Source organism: Pezoporus wallicus, unplaced genomic scaffold (assembly GCF_028554395.1).
Source record: "Pezoporus wallicus isolate ANWC-B61680 ecotype Strahan unplaced genomic scaffold, APGP_CSIRO_Pwel_v1 scaffold_2584, whole genome shotgun sequence".
Taxonomy (NCBI): Eukaryota; Metazoa; Chordata; class Aves; order Psittaciformes; family Psittacidae; genus Pezoporus; species Pezoporus wallicus.
In genome coordinates, this window is record NW_026642851.1 from 4114544 (window position 1) to 4131135 (window position 16592).

Genomic DNA, 16592 nt, shown 5'->3' on the forward strand with positions numbered 1-16592 from the left:
CGAGCTTTTTAGGGAGTCTTTAGATGAAAACTGAGAGAACAGACGTCCTCATGCTAAAGATGAAAGTTCAAGAAACAAAATGGACTGGGACAAAACCCACACGGGTATGGGATCCAGGAAAATGAGGAACTGAATGTGTTTATGTGAAAGGTCATCGCCCTGCTCAATGGAAGAGATACTTAAACTGCAATGTGTGGAATGAGTCAACAAGAGATGGAAAACAAAGTAGTGGACCTACTGAGAGTGGATCACGGTAACCTGACACTAACACACAAAATTTTTAGACTCAGCCTACCTTTGTACCATACTGTACAGGGTACTTTATTAATAAATCATCCCCATGTTTATATTAGTTAAGGCAAAATACAATTTTGCTCTCAAGATGCTCTATGCAATTCACCAAAGCATTACAAACAGACATTATCTTGTATCTAAAATACACATACAGTTAACTATAATAAAAGCACTGTTCAGAACACTATTCCACAGGTACCATATCTTTCTAGACCAAGTCCAGTGTTTTAATGCTTTTGATCTTTCTTTAAGGCTTCTTCAGAAAGAGGCAGCTTTCTAAGAGCAAGTTCTGTAACATTCAGTGGCCTTCCAGTTAATTGAGGAGGTGTACTTTTGACGGTTACTAAGTGACCAGATCCAATCTGAAAAACAAAATACATTACATGACAGTCATGTTAGTATTTAAAATGAGAGTTAAATCATGAACTGTCTTTCAAAAACATTATTCATCTGGTAGAGATGCATGCTGAGGTTTCTGAGGCCTATTCAAGCTATCCTTTATGTGAAATTAACAAATTGTTCCCATCAGTACAAAGGAAAGGACAGAGTGGTTTTTCACCAGGTACCTTTATGTACTCTGCTTTTCTGCCTTCACGTCTGATCTTATGAAAAGGAAAAGCAAATCAAGCCTTTATTACAATAGAAGTTTGTTGTGCAATGTTGTTTGGATTTGTATATAATATGAGCCAGTTTTTGTCCTCAGCATTTCATTATACATTAATACTTCAACGCCAAAAAAAAGGAACAAACCCTATTTCTCTCAGAATGCAATTCCTCCAGGAAAACTTGAAGACTGAAAGGGACATACTACTCTCTATATTGGATAAGTATATTCAGTATAAGGAATACATATTTTTATATATGTGTATATATATATATATATATATATATATATATATATAAATCCCAGTGACACCTCTATCTTCTAAGCATGACCTACTAAAACAAACAATGCAACTCTTCAAATGCTTGTGGCTCACATGTTTAATTACTTGACTTTGACTGGTCTGCAACAACCATCTTGGCCTAATTTTTATCTCTCCCTACAAAGGGTGTTTAGCAGAGAGGAGGGAAGAAGATTGTTCCAAGAAAAAAATTGCCAGCCATATCTGTTATTTGTATTTCTTCTAAGCAATGTACCCAAGCAGTTTTATTTGATGTTCTTGATGTATTCCATTTCTTAACACACTTATTCTGCAAAATGGACTAACCTTTCCTTCTTTTTGCCTACAGTTGTTGAGATATTGTTTATAAAACCATAAAATACTTTCTTCTTAAAACCTCTTCCACCAAAAAAATGAATAGTCTTGGCTTGAGATCCAAGTCTTTAAAATAGAGTATAACAACATATTTCTGTCTATTAACCATTTCCATAATGCTTGTATCAAAATTTTTCAGAGACTTTCTGCAAAATATTGCTGATTAACTGTCTCACTGACACAGGCATGTAACTATATCATTTTTTGAGCCCACTTCATCTTGCATTTACTAAAGTTTAGGGCAAAGATGATTTGATAAAAATCCTAGTCCAGCACTTTGAGACCATCCCCTGTCTTCCTATTAAGCACCTCCTTTCTTCATCACATCAAACATGAGCTGCTTCTTTTCCTTTTCAGGATGCATCCCCCTTAGCTGTCATTACAGAGAGTCAATTACAGCTGTCATGCCAGAGAGCCCATGATAGTGGAATCTCTTGCCTTTGTGCAAGTTTTAAATCAACACCTCATGTTTTTAATTCTTTGTTTCTCCTCTCATGTAAAAGTAACTTACAAGCAATCAAGAAGCTATCCCTCCCCTAAAATCCTCCTTAGCTGTGATGCTTACACAGAAATCATCCAGGTAACTCAAAAGCAGTTACTGACTGGAGTGGAGATTCTCCCACATCTTACCCTAGGTTGTCAAAAATCAACATCTAAATATGCTGTTACACCCAAATATGATTGTAACAATGGCTTTTATTTTCTTACACTTCAATGAACTGATAGAAATGAGGGGGGAAAAAAATCTTTTCTGCAGATGCAAGGAGTTGGCTTATCTGCAGACAGTGAGGAACACATTTACTGACAAAGGACACCTCTACTGATGTATTAGAGATAGGCAGATTTACCCAACAATTAATGAAGGAAGGCTTGACCTCATCGAGGTTTTCGTGAAAGGCTATCCCGCAAGAGGTACATGTCAAGTAGCATAGGACCATCTTGCCCAAACTTCTTATGAGGAATCTGTAGATCTGAATCTCATTTTGACCAGCTACCTGTTGTCTGAGGATATATCAGAAAGGGAAGTTGTGCTTTGCAGGAGATACAGGTTCTTTCTTACATATTTGGAGCTTGTCAGTGTAAACATTATTGAAGAAAGAGTAAGCTGCAGCACATATACAGACAAAATCAACCCCAAAGCACTTATACATCAATGAAAATAAAATAAAATAAAATTGGGGATTACTTAACTGTTGTACCGAGGCCTTTAATATCAGTAGAATAGACTGCTTCATTTTGAGTCTTCAGTTTAGGTCTGGAAGCCTCTATTGATTTTTCCTGAAGCCTTTTTGCTTTCTAAAGATAGTCAGTAAAAGCATAAAATTGCTTTAATCCAAATGAATTGTGTCATTTGCACTTGTTAGAAAATATACAAATACAACAACAAAATAAATGAGGTGATAATTCTATTGGTCTTTAATTGTAGGCACCCTCCCTCTGGTTTGTGAATCTCTCTTGTACTGGGCACATGAAAACAGAATAAATGGACATGACTTTGCAAGGGTGAGAAAGGAATAATCACTTGCTATGACCTCTGGGCTATATTCTTTCTGATGTAGCCATATGTGCTGTTAGCCTTCATCACCACAAGAGCACACTGTTGCCTCATGTTCAGCTTGTCACCCCATACCTAGTACACATCCACATAGCCAGTTAGTCCCCAGGCTGTACCAATGCATGACAAGCATAATACATCCCAGGTGCAGGACTTCACATTTCTTTTCATGAACTTCGTGAACTTTTGGTCAGCCCAGCCCTACAGCTTGTCAAAGTCCTTCTGAATAGCAACCCTGCCTCCCAGCATATGGAATGCTTCCTCCAGCTCAGAACCCTGCATGAATGTGATGAGAACAAGCTGATCCAAGTCATTAATGAAAATGTTAAATAGTATTGACAGTATAACTGACTCTGTGGAACGTCACTCAAAACTGACTGCTAGTTAAACTTTAATTATTGACCACTGTCCTTTGAGCCCATCAGTCCAGACAGTTTTTTATCCAATTTGTAGTCCATGGGTATGCAGTCCTGTCCTTATCTCCCCATTTTGGCTAGAAGGAGGATACACAAGATTGAGCTGAAAATCTTGCTAAAGCCAACAGAAGAAATATCCATCTTCTTCCTTCTCCAGAGCAAAGCATTTTATCACAAAAGGCAACCATGTTGTCAAGGCGTGATTTGTCCCTGGTAAATCCATGACAGCCATTACCAATTACCTTCTTGTCCCTTGCATACCTAAATCAGCTTCCCAGGGACTCAGTCAGAACTATCCAGTTTTCCAGATCCTTTTTCTGGCCCTTTTTCAATTTCTAATTCTAGCATAGATCTTTACTACAGGCCAGGGAGGTGATTGCACATGAAGGAAATTGTTCTCTTTTGCATTTGGAAATGAAGAAAAATAAAATTTAGCTGCCAAAGCATTTCTTTTAAGTCTGATTTAATTCATTCTCCAACTTAGTCTGCTTGCCTAACAAGGACTCTAATAGTTTTTATGTTCTTTTGGAAAAGAACAAATAGTGCTAAAAGAAACTCCTTTCATCATAAAGTGTTTCCCGTCTTGAAAGATGTTTGCTGGACTAAGAATAGGGAATGAAATATTAGAAAAATTAAAGAAAAGTAAGAATAATCACAGTTTTAGTTTCCACAGTTTCAGGACAAATATATATACATACACACACCCCCAATTACAACTGCATAAGCAATGTTGATCTCCCCTTTGTGATGGCAATAAGAAGAGCAGAAGAATCAAAGATTGTGTTGCTTTGCCAATACATCTTACGGTTCTATGTCTGTGTGAATATAAAATCTACTCTAACTTCTACTTGAATATCCCCATAATTCATTAAGAAATATATCTGTAACTTCAAAATTATTATAACTATACTGTGAATATATGTTTTGCTCCATCACTCATATTTCTTACCTTCAATGCCTCATAGTTGGATGTCCGAGTCAAGAAATTTTCCCAAGATTTATTTAGCATTTCTCTCTGCTTATGGATAGCTTTGATCTGTAACATAAATAAAATTTACAAGATGCAACACAAGCTTTTCTGAATTCTTTGAGCTGTTTGAATATCATGTTCACCTATGCCCCTTTGGCTACCTTAGCTCATCCCTCTCACCTGAGATTGGATGATAATGTTGTAGCAACGTACTTGTCCTTTAAAAACTTCACTTATGTACTGCCTTTATAAAAACAAAGGCTTACCTTCTCTGTGCAAACTAATTTCCCCTTTTCCAACAGAGACATTGGAAAAGCCCCAGCTCTTTCAGGAATACTTCCTGTATATTCTCACTTTCAAATGATGAGTAACAGAGATGGAATCATTTCTGGTGACAGAAGTGCAGGCATCATAATGCATGACAATCCTCAAAAACACTAACATGAGATTTTAGACAACTGGACCAACTGAACTTACTTATCTGAAAGCAGGAGAGGATGAGCAAAAATGCCAAATGCTTGCCTTAAAACCAAACCTGGAAAATGTCTGTTCCTGTTCACACTTAGCATGCCAGGAAGTATAAAGCCCTGCTCTCTAAAGTAATGAAACTCTGTGGCTATTCAACCAAGGGATCATGTAACAAAGGCTTATGTTTCATTTTAGAATCAGATGTAGTTGTAATAGGTACTTTAAATCATTATCTGGTACAGATGAACACATGCGCAACTCTATAGTAGCATAATGGTCATTTCTCATCACACTGTTGCTGATGCATCACTGATGATACTGCTTCATTTTTTCATGTTACTCTCTAAACAGTGGCAAAATTATACAAATTGGGAGAACTGAGTTTAATCTAATTTAATTTAAAGTTAAAATTTTGCTGCTGAGACAGATTAAAATGTCTTCAAGCAGTGTACAGATCTGGGATTCTCAACGTTATGTAATAATAAAATCTTCATATAAATTGACAAAAAAGCTTTCATGACCTTTACTTGTTTAAATACTCCTTGTCTTACTTTTTTATATGTTTTTTGTTCTTCTTGTATTTCTTGTTGGTGTTGACTTTCTAGCACTTCAGTCTGCAAAGCAGCAACCATTCTTCCAATATCTTCTGATACCTCTGAAAGAACTTTCAAGGCTTCCTCATCTGATGCAATAGGCTTGAATTCTTCTTTTAGTTCTGCACAAATTTCACTCCAAACTTCTCCAACCTGTACATGCAAAGCACCACAGTAGTTGCTATTTATATCTTTTTTTCAGTTCCAGTTAGACTTCAGTAATTCTACACCAAATTAATTTATGATAACCCTCCCTAAGCCTTCCCAAGCCCAAGCTTGACTCCACAGAGGAGTAAAAAGAATGCTGACAACTAGAGAAACTCAGAAGAAATACATATAGCTACAAGATACCACGTTACGAGAGTGAAGTATTGTGTCCTGCTGGCTAGTTCTTAAAATCTCAAATTACACACATGATCAGATCAAACTGCAATGTGAGGCATAAATGAAGCTGGAATTATCAACTAAAGATCGAGTCTTGCTAGTTCCTGAACACTTCAAGATCTCACATACTTCATTTCTGAGCAGAAAATTGGCATAAACTGAAGGATCTTTTGAGCAGGATGGCTCCCACAAAGCTTATTATCCTGTTCTTTTTTCCTATAGGCACATCATCCTTGACTTTTGACAGTATGGATGGATACTGTATGTGGGGACAAAGATGGGAAAGCACAGAAAAACCTTTACCAGAATGTGGATTTAAAGTAATTTTTAATAGTAAGCCACCACTCCCTTAAACTGACCTTACTGACAAAGAGGCAGTCCTACTGTCCAGCCCTTCCCTAATTTCTTACTTATATTCTGGTGCATTCCTGTTTCTTGATTTGGCAAACAGTTAGTTAAATCTACCTTTCTCAGAGTTATTTTTAAGTAATACTGGTTTCTAGTCTTATTTTCTATGCAGTCACAAACATTTGTAACAGTACAGAGGAAGAGTCTGAGGAGTGCTGCAATGAGGGAGGTAGGGTTGTTTCTTTGGATGGTAAATACTGGCTTACTATGAAACTATAGACGACTTGTAACATAGGTGACAGCTTTTGAAGGGCTATTTGTTTGTTGTATCCTCACATATACTTGCTATTTTTGCAAACACAGATGCAATAGTAAGATCTTCTAACACAATACTCACTTTAAAGTCAATATAATGCTGTATGATAGCAAGCGTGACACGGTCCTTAGCCGATAAGCCAGGTAAATTTTCAAAACCTAAAAGAAAATGAATCATGTCAGTATTAACAGCATCCTGAAATTATCTTAAAACGTAACATTCTAAAAAAAAGACACCATGCTATTTGTCATATAATCACATGCAAAACCTTCATCACATATACCAGTCACTCTTAAAATCCTAAGCAGGCTTTTAGTGACAAACCCCCTGTTTGCTCTTTAATAAATTCTCTCTATACTAACTCTTTACTTATGAGTGGCTCCAGTAACTTTCCAATCACTTGGAAAGCCAGGATTTGCTATGCTTGTGTGGAAAGGGCTTAATCTTTCCTTAAAGCAGACAGTTGAGTCCACAGGTCAGTTTCTAAAGAAGCAATTCAGCACAGTTTGCTTTAGCTGTGAAGCAGCCAAAAGGAGAATCATAGTACAGGATGTCCAGTATTTTGTTTCAAAGCTGTGTAATGGGGGTGTCCTCCACCTCAAAGTCTTGAGCCTTGAGAATAATTCTTGAGCATGAGTCCATCTTTTAAAAAACACATTTACAATATATGTAAAAGAATAAGGTAGAGGGGTATGGTTGTTGAGATTATATCTTTGTCTTTTTTTGCACGATGAATGTTAATTATATTTGATGGTAAAAAACCAAACCACATCTGTCAAATCTCATTCTAGACCCCATCATACCATCTGTGTGGTAACTGGTAATGTAGCATCTATCTATTAGACTATAATCACATTATTTTTGAAGTTAAGAAATATCACAAATACAGACCAATTAACACTGTTTTTCCTGATCACCATGTTAAAGGATGTTATGGAGCATCACTATAGTAAGAGGAAGATGCTGACAAAAGACTATAAAAATATTTTCATTTCTTTTGTTATCCACTCTCACGTCATTTCAGTACTTCACAGGAGACATACAACTAACACGAGGTATGTATGAACATAGGAGAAAGCTGTAAGAAAATCTCATGCCTTTTTGCTTTAATAAAGAATTTAGCTGTGATCCAACATTTAACATAATTAACATTATAAAAATTAGTAAGAAGCTGGGTTACAACAGAGGAAGAACTAGCTATAGTTTATTAGAGAAACTAAAGATGCTTTCAACACAGTTGGTTCTCTAGGTTACCGAGGGAACTGGCTGAAGCAATCTCAGAACAATTACTGATCATCTCTGAATCTGTGGAGGATGGACAGGAAAAAACAAACATAATGCCTATTTCTAAAAGAGGGAAAGGACAAGCCAGAGAATATTGGTTCAGTTCAGTTCACAAAAAAAGACTGAAACAAATGATTAAGCAAATAATGTTTATACAGCTAAATGTAACAGTGAAAACATTTATATCCAACATGAATTAGTAAAAACTGAGGTCTAGCTTTTTTCTATAGCCAGATAAGAGATCTTACAGATTTGCAAGAGTTTATTCTGTATCTTGACTTCAGTTTAGGTTTTTTAGGCAAGGGTGTAATGTGTATTATTCAGTGTACAAAGAGCATAGAATTAGGAGCGACTGTGGCATTTTGAATGAAAAGATTAAAATGCAAATTAATTTTGCCATCCAAAAAATGATCTAAACCTACAGAATTTAATCCAGTAAGGACAAATAAAAAATTCTAAATGTAAGAATAGTCATATGTGCAAATCCAGGATGGTAGTTCACTGTACAAGATCCTAAATCAAATGAGCAAACAATATGCACAATGAATACAGGATTGTTATATTAATGTCAGAATGTTTATTTAAAAGATGAGTTGAGTAAGGTAGCTCTACATGGCAGTGAGGCTTCTTTTGGAGTACTGTGTTCGGTTTTGGGACACTAGAGATCAAGAAGAATGTGAATCAATTGGACAGACTCAAGAAAAAAAAAACAACAGAAAATAATTAGAGGTCATGCCAGAAAATGGAATGAGTGAGTAACATCTTAATCTAGGGAAATAAAATGAAATGTAAAAGTGTTATGTGAAAGAGATATTGTGTGTGGGAAAGCAAATTACATAACATTTCAAGCAAATTTTAGGTTTAATTCTAGGAAAACTCTTCCTAATGGTAGGGACAGCAAAGTATTGGGGAAGTCTTGAAATCCTCAACAACTGAGACTTTTAAGAACAGGATGAGCAAACATCAATGGAGTGTTAATGATGCTTCTCCGAGTTTCCTTTGACTTTTTTTATAGTGACTTTATTGATTGCCAGTGAACAAATTCAATTTAATGACAAATATGACACTGAAAAGGCAATTCACTTGTCTTACCTAGCTTGCACAATAATGAATAAAGTTTTGCCTGTAAGTTTTCTGAAATTTCCATGATGGCAAAGCTGGGACAGTTGGCAGGCAAGGGAACGACCTCTTGCTGTTTCTGGAAGCTGCTAATAATAGGCCTCTTCATGTCTAATAATTTCAAAACACAAAACCAGAGGAGAAGAATGAAGAAGTAGTATGTTCCCAAAGCTATTAAAGAAAATGTTATCTATGCAATGAAGTATGAGGATCTTTTGCAGGCAGCTATGGACATAATCTTTCGTGTGATTTCTCCCCCAAAAGACAGTTCAAGCTTACTTTGTGGGTGCTCTGTAAATCATTTTGATAGTTTGGACATGTCCCTTCCAATCTCTAACATACTGTGATACTGTGTGATAATTTGGGAAATATGAATTAGCATGACTAAAGTTTTGCAAGAACATAGCACTGTCCTTACTTCTTTTTATAACATATAACAAAACACAATGCCTTTTGTGGGAAAAAAATCAGTAGTTTAACTGCCCATTATTAGAAAAGCTGTTCAGGAGCTTTTCATGGTTCATGACAAAGCAACCATGGTTCTATTTATTACCTGGCTCATTCCCAGCTGATGTAGAAAATGCCATCTAGTGGCCAGGCTCTAGAAGGTATTTTGTATTTGAGAAGAACTACAGCATAGAGCTATAAATATTATAATTTATTTTCATCAGAATTCAGACCACAAAAGGAAATACTGTCTTTGTTTTACTTCATTCATTGGAACTGCTCACAGTTTCACATGCATCATAAAACTTACCAGCAATCCTTCCATAGCGATCACGTTTGATTCCTAGATCCAACTCTTCCTGTCTCCATAATTGTATTAGAAGGCTAGCTGCTGTCTGATCTTTCTCCCCTCGCCAGGTACTGATGTGTGAAGTGGTTTTAGGGTTGTCACAAAATTCAACCAAGATTCCAAGGATTATATTGCACAGGTTCTTTTGCTTTACCTTGGTGAAGGGAAAAGGAAAAAAATGTTTTATACTGTTCAAAACACAGTGATGCCTACCTTCAAAAATAGAGAAATTGTATAATGTAATCAAGTAACTGCAAGCTTTTCATCACAACTGTTTGCGCAAAACTGCTGTATAAAATTGTAAATCTGCCAAGTTTCTGGAATCCTGCCAAGTTTCATAAATCAAAGAACATTAGGGGAATAATGAAGGATCATGTAAGATGTGCATACCTGCGTGTAGATGCCTCCAGGCTCTATTGCTGGAGAATTTACTACTACCAAGATTTATTTTTATAAGAAACAGACACTGAAGGCAGTGGCTGAGCTGTACCACATGGCACCTGTTCTATTCTGCGGCCAGAACTTTCAGCAGCAGCTGAGAGTAGGGAAGGGTCCACAGCCTTGCACTTCGAGGGCATCAGAGGCAGGCAGTACAGCCAGTGAGAATGAGGAGGGAATGAAACAAGGAATGTGCATGCTGATTTTGTAAGAGGTGAAATGCCTGTGCCAGCATTATGTCCAAGACCTCGGTCAATTACTGAGGTGAGTATCTTGAGAGAGGACGCCTTCAACACCGGAGAGAGGGGAGATCAGCATCCAGGAGCCTCAGCTCAGAGCGACAAGAGCCACCGAGGGAGCCTCAAGTCCTCAACGAGCTTGCCCATGAGCCGGCAGCTCAGCTGACGCAAGCAGGGACTCACAGGGGCCGGAGCCAGGAGCAGCGGCACCAGCCCTGACTGGGTAAAAACCTGCCCCAGGGAGCGCGAGCGACCAGGAGCGTGGCGAGGCAGTTTGCGCGGGCAGGCGAGCGGGATGGTGAGCACTCGGCGTATGATCAGGGCCCAGTTTGGGTGCTCTGCTCTGGCTGCCCCTGCGGTGGCCAGCACAGGCACCCAGACAGAGCCGGTGAGAGGGGAGGCTGCAGTGCAGAGCTCGGGGTGCAGAGAGTGCCTGCACCGGTCTGGTGAGGGGAGGGTGCACAATGGGCAGGGCTGCACTCGGTGCTCCCTGGTGGAGGTGCTCCTGCAGCAGGGGCTGAGCTGCGGGATGCTGTTAATAGGCTGCGAGATGGCAGAGAAGCTGAGAGTAAGCAGGAACGCTTGCTCCCGGCCCAAACTGTGCAGGGGCCTCGAGGTTCACCTCTACCTCATGGAGAAAAGAAGGAGGCCGTTAACCTGGGAAGCTGGGAAATAGTAACAAAAAAAAAAAAAAAAAAACACAACAAAAAAGGACGAAGAGGACAATTAAAAGCAAGTGGCTTCCCCCTAAATCTGTTGTCCCCACCCAGAACAGCTTTGCTGTCCTGCAGGGGGCTAATGAGGAAAAGCACTCGAGCCAGAAAGATCCGGCTGATGCACTGCTAAAGAAGATCTCTGCTGGTGCTGCCAGGAAAAAGCAGCGGGTCGGAGTAGTAGGGGACTCTACTTTGAAAGGGACAGAAACACTCATCTGTCGGCCTGACCCGGTCTCAAGGGAGGTGTGTTTCCTACCTGGGGCAGGGATCAGGAATGTGGCAGAGAGGCTGCCTGCTCTAGTAAGTCCCATGGACTATTACCCACTCCTGGTGATACATGTGGGTGCTAGGGATATAGATACTAGTAGCCTGGGGAACATAAAGAAGGACTACAGAGCCCTGGGGGAGGTGGTTAGGGGCTCTGGAGCTCAGACTGTCTTTTTGTTAATTCTCCAGGATGCAGGGGAGGACCTAAAAAAAGCTAGGAGGATTAGCCAGGTTAATAACTGGTTAAAAGGGTGCTGCCATAGTTGGGGGTTTGGGTGTCTTGAACACGGGACCCAAGTTTGTAGGCCAGGTCTACTGGGGGCTGGTGGAGCTGGTCTGGTAAAGAAGGGAAAGAGCAGTTTTGGTAGGAGGCTTGCCAGACTGGTCAAGGAGGCTTTAAACTAGATGTGTTGGGGGAGGGGGGCATCATTCCATCCCAACACACCCAGTCAGTTGCTAGCACCTATAATAAATGCTCGGAGCAATGCAGAAATATTTCATCCACTCCAGCCAATGAGCTGGCTCCATTTGGAGCTCGGCTCAGATGCCTCTATACAAACGCCCATAGCATGGGGAACAAACAAGAGGAATTAGAGATGTGTGCACGTGTACAGGGGTATGATGTAATAGGCATCACAGAAACATGGTGGGATGGCTGCTATGGCTGAAGTGTTGGAATGGAAGGTTACAGGCTCTTTAGAAAAGACAGGCCTGGCAGGTGGGGAGGGGGAATTGCTATTTATGTTAGGGATAGGCTGGAGAGTATGGAACTCTGGGAACAGATGAGCAGTCAACAGAGAGTTTGTGGGTCCGGGTTAAAGGGAATATACCTATGGGAGACATTACTGTGGGGATCTGTTACAGACCGCCTGATCAAGGAGAACCTGCGGATGAAGCGCTCTACAGACAGATAGGAAAAGCCTCACACTCACAGGCCCTTGTTCTCATGGGTGACTTCAACCACCCTGGTATCTGTTGGAAGGATGGTACGGCCTGGCACAAGCAATCCAGGAGGTTCCTCGATTGTGTAGAAGACAACTTCTTTCTGCAAGTAATAGAGGAGCCGACAAGGGGAGGTGCCATGCTTGACCTCGTGCTCACCAACAGGGAAGGGCTCGTTGGAAATGTGATGCTCCAGGGCAGCCTTGGATGCAGCGATCATGAGATGGTCGAATTTGAGATCCTCAGGACAGTGAGAAGAGCGTGCAGCAAGCTCACTGCCCTGGACTTCAAGAGAGCAGACTTTGGCCTCTTCAGGAACCTGCTTAGTAAGGTTCCACGGGATATAGCCCTAGAGGGCAGGGAGGCCCTGTTGGTTGATATTCAAGGATCACCTACAGCAAGCTCAGGAGTGTTGCATCTCAACTAGAAAAAAGTGCAGCAGGAGGGCCAGGAGACCTCCTTGGATGGATAAGGAGCTGCTGAGGAAAATTTGAAGGAAAAAAGAGGCTTATAAAAGGTGGAAGCAAGGACAGGCAGCCTGGCAAGAATACAGGGATGTTGTCTGGGAAGCTAGGGACCAGGTTAGGAAAGCTAAGGCCCAGTTAAATTAAACTTGGCTAGGGATCTTAAGGATAACAGAAAGGGATTCTATAGGTAAATTGCAAATAAAAATCAGACTAGGGACAATGTGGGCCCCCTCCAGAAGCTATCGGAAGAACTGGCTACACGGGATTTGGAGAAGGCTGAGGTTCTGAATGACTTCTTTGCCTCGGTCTTCACTGGCAAAGGCTCTGACCACACCACCCAAGTCTTGGAAGGCAGATGCAGGGTCTGTGAGAATGAAGACCCTAGGCCCATTGTAGGAGAGGATCTGGTTTGAGACCATCTTAAGAACCTGAGTGTGCACAAGTCCATGGGACCTGATGAAATCCATCTGCGGGTCCTGAAGGAGCTGGTGAATGAAGTTGCTAAGCCACTGGCCGTCATATTTGAAAACTTATGGCAGTCAGGTGAAGTTCCCAACAACTGGAAAAAGGGAAATATAACCCCATTTTCAAGAAGGGGAAAATGGATGATCCAGGGAACTACAGAGCAGTCAGTCTCACCTCTGTGCCTGGCAAAATCTTGGAGCACATTCTCCTGGATGGCATGCTAAGGCACATGAAAAACAACAAGGTGCTTGGTGACAGCCAGCATGGCTTCACTGAGGGGAAATCCTGCCTGACCAATTTGGTGGCCTTCTATGATGGGGCTATGGAACTGATGGACAGGGGTAGAGCAGTTGATGTCATCTACCTGGACTTGTGCAAAGCATTCAACACTGTCCCACATGACATCCTTGTCTCTAAATTGGAGAGACATCAATTTGATAGAGGGACCACTTGGTGGATAAAGAACTGGCTGGATGGCCACATGCAAAGAGTTGTGGTCAATGGCTCAATGTCTGGCTGGAGACCAGTAACGAGTGGTGTCCCTCAGGATTGGTGTTGGGACCGGTCTTGTTCAACATCTTTGTCGCTGACATGGACAGTGGGATTGAGTGCGCCCTCAGCAAGTTTGCCGATGACACCAAGCTGTGTGGTTCGGTTGATACCCTGGAGGGAAGGAATGCCATCCAGAGGGACCTTGACATGCAAAGTGCAAGGTCCTACACCTGGGTCGGAGCAATCCCAGGCACAGCTACAGGTTGGGCAGAGAAGAGATTCAGAGCAGCCCTGCGGAGAAGGACTTGGGGATGTTGGTGGATGCGAAACTGAACATGAGCCGGCTTCAGTGTGTGCTTGCAGCCCAGAAAGCCAACCGTGTCCTAGGCTGCATCTAAAGGAGCATGACCAGCAGGTCAAAGGAGGTGATCCTGCCCCTCTACTCTGCTCTTGTGAGACCTCACCTGGAGTATTGTGAACGGTTCTGGTGTCTTCAACATAGAAAGGATGCGGAACTGTTGGAACAAGTCCAGAGAAGGGCCACGAGGATGATCAGGGGACTGGAGCACCTCCCATGGGAAGGTAAGCTGAGAAAGTTGGGGCTGTTCAGCCTGGAGAAGAGAAGGCTGCATGGAGACCTCATAGCAGCCTTCCAGTATCTGAAGGGGGGCCTATAGGAATGCTGGGGATGGACTTTTCATTAGGGACTGTAGTGACAGGACAAGGGGTAACGGCTTAAAACTTAAACAGGAGAGGTTTAGATTGTATATAAGGAAGAAGTTCTTTACTGTTAGGTGTGTGAGGCACTGGAATGGGTTGCCCAAGGAAGTTGTGAATGCTCCATCACTGGCAGTGTTCAAGGCCAGGTTGGACGAGGCCTTGGGTGGCATGGTTTAGTGTGAGGTGTCCCTGCCTATGGCAGGGGGATTGGACCTAGATGATCTTAAGGTCCTTTCCAACCCTAACTATTCTATGATTCTATACAGACAAGATACATGTACAAAGTAACCTTAAACATCAAAACTTTTAAAGCGTTCAAATATATACTAACTCTGCTCTTACTAACTTCAATATGAAGTAAGAAGTGAGGTGCTTTTCTAAACAGAGCTGTCATCCAAAGTAAGAGCATAGCTTTTCTTTTTAAAAAGAGTAAATTCTTGTTAAATTTAAAGCCCCCTCTGCCAAATTCTTATTTACATGGAAAATCCATGCAGTCATTTCTGGGGAGTTACCCTGGTGTATGATCACCTTCCTATCTCACAGAATTACATGTACTGATCTTTTTGTTAGTATTATCATCGTCTTAGGAGATACTGTATCAAAATAATGCAACTTTCCATGTTGTTTTACTACTCTTCCATTCTATAAAAGCAATAATCAAAATACTTACTGCCAACAAATCCAGAAGGAGAAAAACACCCTGTTTTTCAAGAAAATAATCCTCTGCAATGTAACATCCAAGGACACAGGACCTTAAACAGAAATAATTTCATTGTGTAGAAACATTTTTATACTTTAGAATATTTTACAAACATCTAATCTACTTTACGGAATTGAACAAATTCATTTGCTATGCAATACGCTTCATACCTTCAGGAAGTCAAAAAATCATGTTTCACATGCCTTTTCATTTACACCATGTAACTAAACATAACCTACTTGACTGCTCTTTCTTCTCTTGCAGGTGGCACATCTTCCTTGTAGCAGCCCAAAAATTTGGCAGGCTGACAATGAATTGGATTAGAATATGGATTTGAACTAAAACTAACTCAGTAGAAGAGGCTAAAATTTAGCTAGATCATATCCCTGATCTGGCGTACTGCAAGACTCTGAATTTTCTGCCAGCAGAATCAAGGGGTGAGACAAGCAAGACTGGTTGGTTTTTTTGGCAACAGTATTTTCTTCTCCCAGCTTTCATGTTACTATTCATGTTACTGTTGCTTCATTCTCTTACTTCCTCACTTATGGTCATTAACAGAGAAACAAGGGATCTCCTGCATTAGTATTTTCTGCCAGGCAAACATACCTTTTGGCTTTCAATGTATTTATCAACCTCTGTCTTAAAGCAAATTAACTTTTGGTTATCCTCCTTTATTTCTAGCCCCATAGAGCAAGTTTACAACCACTTCTTATGCTTATGCAGTTTTTAGCTAATAATGGTCAATTCTTGCCTTCCGTTTACTTCTCTGAAGTTATTTACAGACCCCAACCATACACCTCTTTTAGAAAGTCTTAGGTGATTCTACATGTCAGGATGTCACGCTGTGTGGGGAGGTAAGACTGCTGTGTAGGGACTTAAGTTGTCATACTGATCCCCTATTTAATAGAAGAGAATATAGGCAGAATATTCCTTTTTTTTGTTGTTGTTGTTTTTAAATCATTTTGATTGAGTCAAATTGAATGAAGGATTTTTATACTTTGCAAATAGAAGAAAAGCCTATATTTGCAGGGAAAACCCATACTATTGCAGACCTAAAAATACATGACTTGTCATTTTTAAGAGTTACTGCTGCTAAAATACTTTACCAACCACAAGCAGTCGAGTGCACTTAAAAGGAGAAAATTGTGGCCTAATCCACTACATAACTTCTTTGGATCCATCTGAATGAATGGGATAAGTATATCCACTCCTTCATAGCTGAAGAATTCCTGTTGAGACATTAATTAAAGCAACATGTTTCTTAAATAATATTTACTAAATAGCTACATACAAGAAAATACAAAGGAAATTGCAAAAATGAAATATTTATATCATAATAAATTC

At 40.3% G+C, this 16592-nt stretch overlaps 1 protein-coding gene across 1 annotated transcript in view; it reads right to left on the bottom strand.

Annotated features, from left to right (window-relative positions):
• Positions 1-291: 291 nt before the first annotated feature.
• Positions 292-16592, bottom strand: part of CFAP69 (cilia and flagella associated protein 69) — a 33735-nt gene continuing 17434 nt past the window's right edge. Inside the window, exons 15-23 of the mRNA XM_057432638.1 lie at positions 16359-16477; positions 15219-15300; positions 9764-9956; positions 8980-9117; positions 6685-6761; positions 5514-5708; positions 4474-4560; positions 2745-2849; positions 292-656 (exon numbers count right to left, since the gene is read on the bottom strand). Of these exons, the coding sequence (XP_057288621.1) occupies positions 522-656; positions 2745-2849; positions 4474-4560; positions 5514-5708; positions 6685-6761; positions 8980-9117; positions 9764-9956; positions 15219-15300; positions 16359-16477 (1131 nt within the window). The 3' untranslated portion in view covers positions 292-521. The remainder of the gene's footprint in view (positions 657-2744; positions 2850-4473; positions 4561-5513; positions 5709-6684; positions 6762-8979; positions 9118-9763; positions 9957-15218; positions 15301-16358; positions 16478-16592) is intronic.